Source organism: Camelina sativa, chromosome 10 (assembly GCF_030686135.1).
Source record: "Camelina sativa cultivar CO46 ecotype springtype chromosome 10, ASM3068613v1".
Taxonomy (NCBI): Eukaryota; Viridiplantae; Streptophyta; class Magnoliopsida; order Brassicales; family Brassicaceae; genus Camelina; species Camelina sativa.
The window spans coordinates 1,578,294-1,583,224 of record NC_141889.1 but is presented as its reverse complement, the minus strand read 5'-3'; the positions used below and the strand labels follow the sequence as shown (position 1 = coordinate 1,583,224).

The window sequence follows — 4,931 nt, the reverse complement described above, 5'->3', positions numbered from 1 at the left end:
ATGTATGGATCAAAGAACCTAGCTCTGATCATCATGTCCAAGACACATTGATTAGAGAAAACGATATGTGTCTACTAAGTCTTAACATAATTACAAATGCATGATAAGATGTGATCATTTCAATCGTTTTAAATTTACAAATTTTTGATGACCAATATAAGAAATTCTCACTTTAAATTATGCGATCCAGATCACTATAATAATCATGATGAATTTATAATCATAGAGCAAATATGACTGTACTCTAACCATAATAGAAGCTTTCTTTACCCATTAGCTAGTTGTCAATTGGTCTATAAAACTTGACTCAGAATTTGTTTTACCAAAATTAGTTTACATTATCCGAACTCTCCTTTTGTTCTAATCGGGAAAACTCTTATCCATCGAGATAAAAAAAAAGTTTCAACAACCGTTTTGCTTATCTTATCTTCATGTGCATGTCATCTAGTCCTTTGTCTTCTACAATTTATAAAGTAAAGAATTTGCGAATCTTGCAGCACATATTTGAGCCGATAAGGCTTTTAGCTAGGGCCGCACTTCTTTTTGGTTTATGAAAATTATTTATTTGAAGACATAATTACTCAACTAGGCTACATATATAGATTCTACGGTCGTAATTACCATGCATATTTAGTCTCCTTGAAAAAAAAAATTTGAATCCATCAGCTCCAACAAGTTCAACCGAATGGGCTATTATCTTTTCTATTTTAAACATCCAATATATTTTTACAATAAAAATAAAATAAATTATAGAATACGCTTTTTTCAACGAAGTTACTAATAATTCACTTAAGCAATTCTTGCTTACATAAAGATAGCCAAATTACATTAGCGAGAAAACCCATCGTTAATATATTTGTACATTCGAAATTCAACAGTTATATAATCTATCAAATTTTACTTAAAAATATGCTTCCCTAATTCACGATACTAGCTTGATTTATATAACTAAATATTGAATATTACATTAATAAGCTAGTGATTTCATATGTATAGACTCATCCATTCCGCTCCATCGATGTAACTGTTTTCAGGCACCGGATAAAACAAGTTGTCATAGTCATCCTCCTCGTCTCCGACTTTATAGTCTCCGAAAAATGGCGTTTCATTAGCTTCTACGGAAACCGAAGACGAAATTGGACTGTGGCTTGATCCTCCTTCTGCTCTTTCTGCTAATCTTTGGATTTCACGTTCTGCGTCGTAGAGTTGTTCTTTGAGCTGAATAACCTGAGAAAAAAATGTAAAATCAATCATTAAGTAACTAATCACCAATGCAAGCATCTGATTACACTTCAATTAGATGGGTGGTTACTAGTTACAGTCAGTGGGCCTAGTCTACAATTGAGCCCATTGACAAAGACTTAAGTCAGTATTAAGAAAAGATAAACATTGTACGGAATACATATAAAAGTGTATTATGTTGTGTAATAAGGTGGCAATCTACAGTTTGACGTCACTTTTTTTTAAGTTCTCAACTTAACTTTCTGTCTCATTTATTGATTTTTAATTCCTTCGAGCCTTGAGCTCACGTTCATTTATGCAGAAAGACAATATATTACCAAAAGAATTTATAAAATAAATTAAATTACATATTCTATTTATTTTCTATAATGCAATTTAGTGTAGGAATAAGGTTAAAAAGAAAAGAGAACAAGAAACCTAAAAACCATTCCCTACACGTATTTTTTTATTAATTAAAAATAAGAAGTAAACGAGAAACGAAAAAAAAAAAGATAAGAAGAAAGAAGATAAAAGAAGAAAAAGGAAAAATACCTCAGACTCGAGTCGGCACTTGTCGACAACGACGTTATCATGTGAGTTCTTGAGTTTATTGTACTCTTCCTCGAGTCTTTTGTTCTTCCACCGAGCGCGACGGTTCTGAAACCAAACGGCAACTTGACGAGGGTCAAGCCCTAGCTCCGCTGCAAGTCTGTCTTTCCTCTCCGACTCAAGTTTGTGCTCGTCACCAAAACTTATCTCCAACATGTTCACTTGTTCATCGGTTAGCTTTCTCTTCCTGAACAAACAGTTACTTCCATCTCCGGAAGCCAACGCTCCTTTGCTCTTCTTCCTCCTCCGCTTCGGTGGCTTCACATCTCCTGCCGACCAAAGAAGTAAAAGCAGATTAATAAATAATGCTCTAATAACAGGATCACCTTAAATAAAGTTTGGATTTTTCATTATCAAAATTATTTTTTACTTTTAGTTTCTTGATGTGTGTTCACACTTCACATGCACGTAGATGATATCAGTATTTTTAGGCTTATGCGTGTTGGTCGAGAACTTTTTTTTCTTTTGGAAAGACTCGTGTACCCACTTGAATTTGAGTAGCTTCTTCCTTAAGCCGTTAAGAGATTTTTCAGACTTTGATATATATATATATATATATAAAAGATAAAAACCTTCGGATAAATTATCTAAAAACAAAACCCACTTGTATTTTTATAAAAATCCATGAAATTTGGGGTTTGTCGAACTTTAAAACAAAGAGATAAAACAAATGAATTTTTCGAACAGACTAATAACGATATTGAAAAACAAAGGACAAACCTGGTTGTGGTACTAACTGAGTGTAGACATCAGGGTACAGTTGAGAGATAAAGGCCATGTTTTGATCATCCACCGTGTGATTCATGTTCTTGGATCTCTCTGTCTTAATTTGTCTCACTTTTTATGAATTGTGAGAAGTTGTGTTGGGGAAGAGGAAAACCTAAGATTTATAAGGAGTGTAGGTGTCAAGAAATGAAATGTCATTTCCCTGATGTGGGCTTCTTGTTCTTTTATAATTACGGAACTACCACTGGTCGTGATTACACTCCTCTGCCTCGTTTATGACTTGGGAGGGTTAGTAAAAGGACAAAGAAATTAAAAAGTGAAAATAATATTCCTTTGTACCAGCTTTAACATTGTTTCATTTTGTTAACGACGACGACCTTGACAGTTTAAATTTATAATTGACATTTACGATGTCCAAATTGTCCATTGGTTAAATTTTGTTGTCATTCTCAATTAAAAACATAAATCTTGTTCAAAAGTTTACCACATCATCAATTATTTGTTATGTCTAATTATGTTTAAGTATGATATATCGAATTATACTAGTTATATATAGATTAGACTTTCTTTTTTTAGGTACTTGACAAAAGATAATGATAAAAAGTTTTATTAATAACATTGCGGCCCATGCGTAATACTAAACAACACTAAACATATAGACGTATTTAGCTACACGTCATTGATATATCGGAGCATGAAAACTCGACAGCTTCGGCACGTGAAGACACCAAAGTAAATTTCATTACCAAAAGGGAGAAATGATACGAATTACGAATTCATCTATTTGTAGTTAATAATATTTATGAGTCTTTAGAAAACTATATAGTAGTATACAATTCGTAGAGGGAAGACCAATAAGGGACTGTTTCGTAAATGAAACTGTGCTGTCCAATGGAAAGGACATTCACCGGTCTCAATGTCCTCCACGACCCAATCAAGCAGCCCCTTCAATACTACTTTCGACTCTTTTCTTTCTATTTGTTCTTTAATTTGTGGATAGAGAGATAAATGACTTTGTTTATGTAGGTAATTAAATACAATTGGTGTCTTCCTTCTATTAGTTCTATACTTCTAGTCGCTAGAAAGCTATGGCTGTAAGAATTAGCCAGAATTCATTATAGAACTAAGATTCCAATTGATAACATTTACACAACCGAAATAAATAAAAACCAAAATAAAGAATAAATGCAGAAGAAAAATGACTATATATATCGACATATATATTTTAATGTGATAAACGACATAACTTTAGAATTCTTTTTTTTTATAATTATTATTGTTGAACAACTACAGTATTGTGTGATATATATCTGCATAGATATGGACAGTATATATCAACGTCCAAGAATAAAAACATATCGTATGGTCTAATGAAGTATATTCTATTTCGAAACGTAACTAACCAAATCAAAAGAGGAGCCAAATGAGCAAACAAGTGACTACATTACTTGCTTGGTGCCAGAGAGAATATTCTTGGGGATCAAAAGATAAAGTATAAAGAAGATAGAACTTAAAGTGGTTGAAGACTTAGTGGAAGTGTAGACTTGTAGACACCTTAAGCTTCGACTTCGAAGCAAATCATTAGTTAACTGTAGTTAATATTTATCCTAAAATGGGATTAAGATCATGTTCATGATAATAATTACTTGTAGATGTGGACTCTCCTTAAAGATATTGGACCAATGAACCCCCTAAATTCGGTAGAGATATTTGTCTTCTTTTTGTGTGTGTATATCTGTCTTTAAAAATAGTGTTTTAATTTGCTTCTAAAGGTTAATAAACTTTATTTAGATAAAAGGTATATTATAATTTTAGAGTTAAGAGAGTTATGGACTAGTTATTATCTAATCAGATATATATATAGATATATATATATATATTCAAGTTATAGAATATCGGTGTTATTTATTTTGGTTCCCATTGACAAACTTATTGATTTCTTGTGCTTAATTAACCTTATACATAACAGCGATCAATCTTATAATGAAAACATAAACATTATACTAATATAGTTTAATTTTTTGATAAAGTTAATTCACGAGTAATTAAGCAAAAAAACGTAATTAGGATCTACAATGAACTCTAATTTTACACGTAAAATCAAATCGTAAAACCTTCAGTTCTTATTATATACAAAAAGTGAATTACTGATGTTTAATGTTTAAAACTGCACTAACGCGTCCATATTTCTGAATCCGTTATTTGGTAAGATTAAAACACAATAATTAATAAAACGATAACATGCATGAATAATAATACATATACAAATTCTACTCTTCAACCCAGTTAGTCTAGAGGTATCATAAATCTGGACATCTAGATGGTTACTAGGTTCGCATTCATAAGTTGAATTGGGGATTTGATTTCGTTATTGA

At 31.7% G+C, this 4,931-nt stretch overlaps 1 protein-coding gene across 2 annotated transcripts; it reads right to left on the bottom strand.

The window, feature by feature from the left end:
- Window positions 1-698: 698 nt before the first annotated feature.
- LOC104716463 (homeobox-leucine zipper protein ATHB-40) lies at window positions 699-2,981 on the bottom strand. 2 transcript variants are annotated; one of them, XM_010433839.3, is made up of 3 exons: window positions 2,551-2,981; window positions 1,774-2,099; window positions 699-1,227 (listed from the first exon to the last, which is right to left on the bottom strand). In XM_010433839.3, exons 1-3 carry the CDS (start codon window positions 2,633-2,635, stop codon window positions 985-987), a joined length of 654 nt encoding a protein of 217 aa, XP_010432141.1. In that variant the 5' UTR covers window positions 2,636-2,981; the 3' UTR covers window positions 699-984. The 2 variants fall into 2 exon arrangements, with proteins under 2 accessions (XP_010432141.1, XP_087325708.1); XM_087469582.1 differs by lacking the exon at window positions 2,551-2,981 and adding an exon at window positions 2,201-2,339.
- Between the last annotated feature and the right edge of the window lie 1,950 nt (window positions 2,982-4,931).

Excerpts from the sequence above, each read along its gene's own strand:
- LOC104716463 (XM_010433839.3), bottom strand. The coding sequence starts at position 2,635 with ATGAATCACACGGTGGATGATCAAAACATGGCCTTTATCTCTCAACTG. Across the intron at positions 2,100-2,550 it reads TCAGTTAGTACCACAACCAG|GAGATGTGAAGCCACCGAAG; the intron begins GTTTGTCCTTTG and ends TTTGGTCGGCAG. Across the intron at positions 1,228-1,773 it reads AGTGCCGACTCGAGTCTGAG|GTTATTCAGCTCAAAGAACA; the intron begins GTATTTTTCCTT and ends TTTTTTTCTCAG.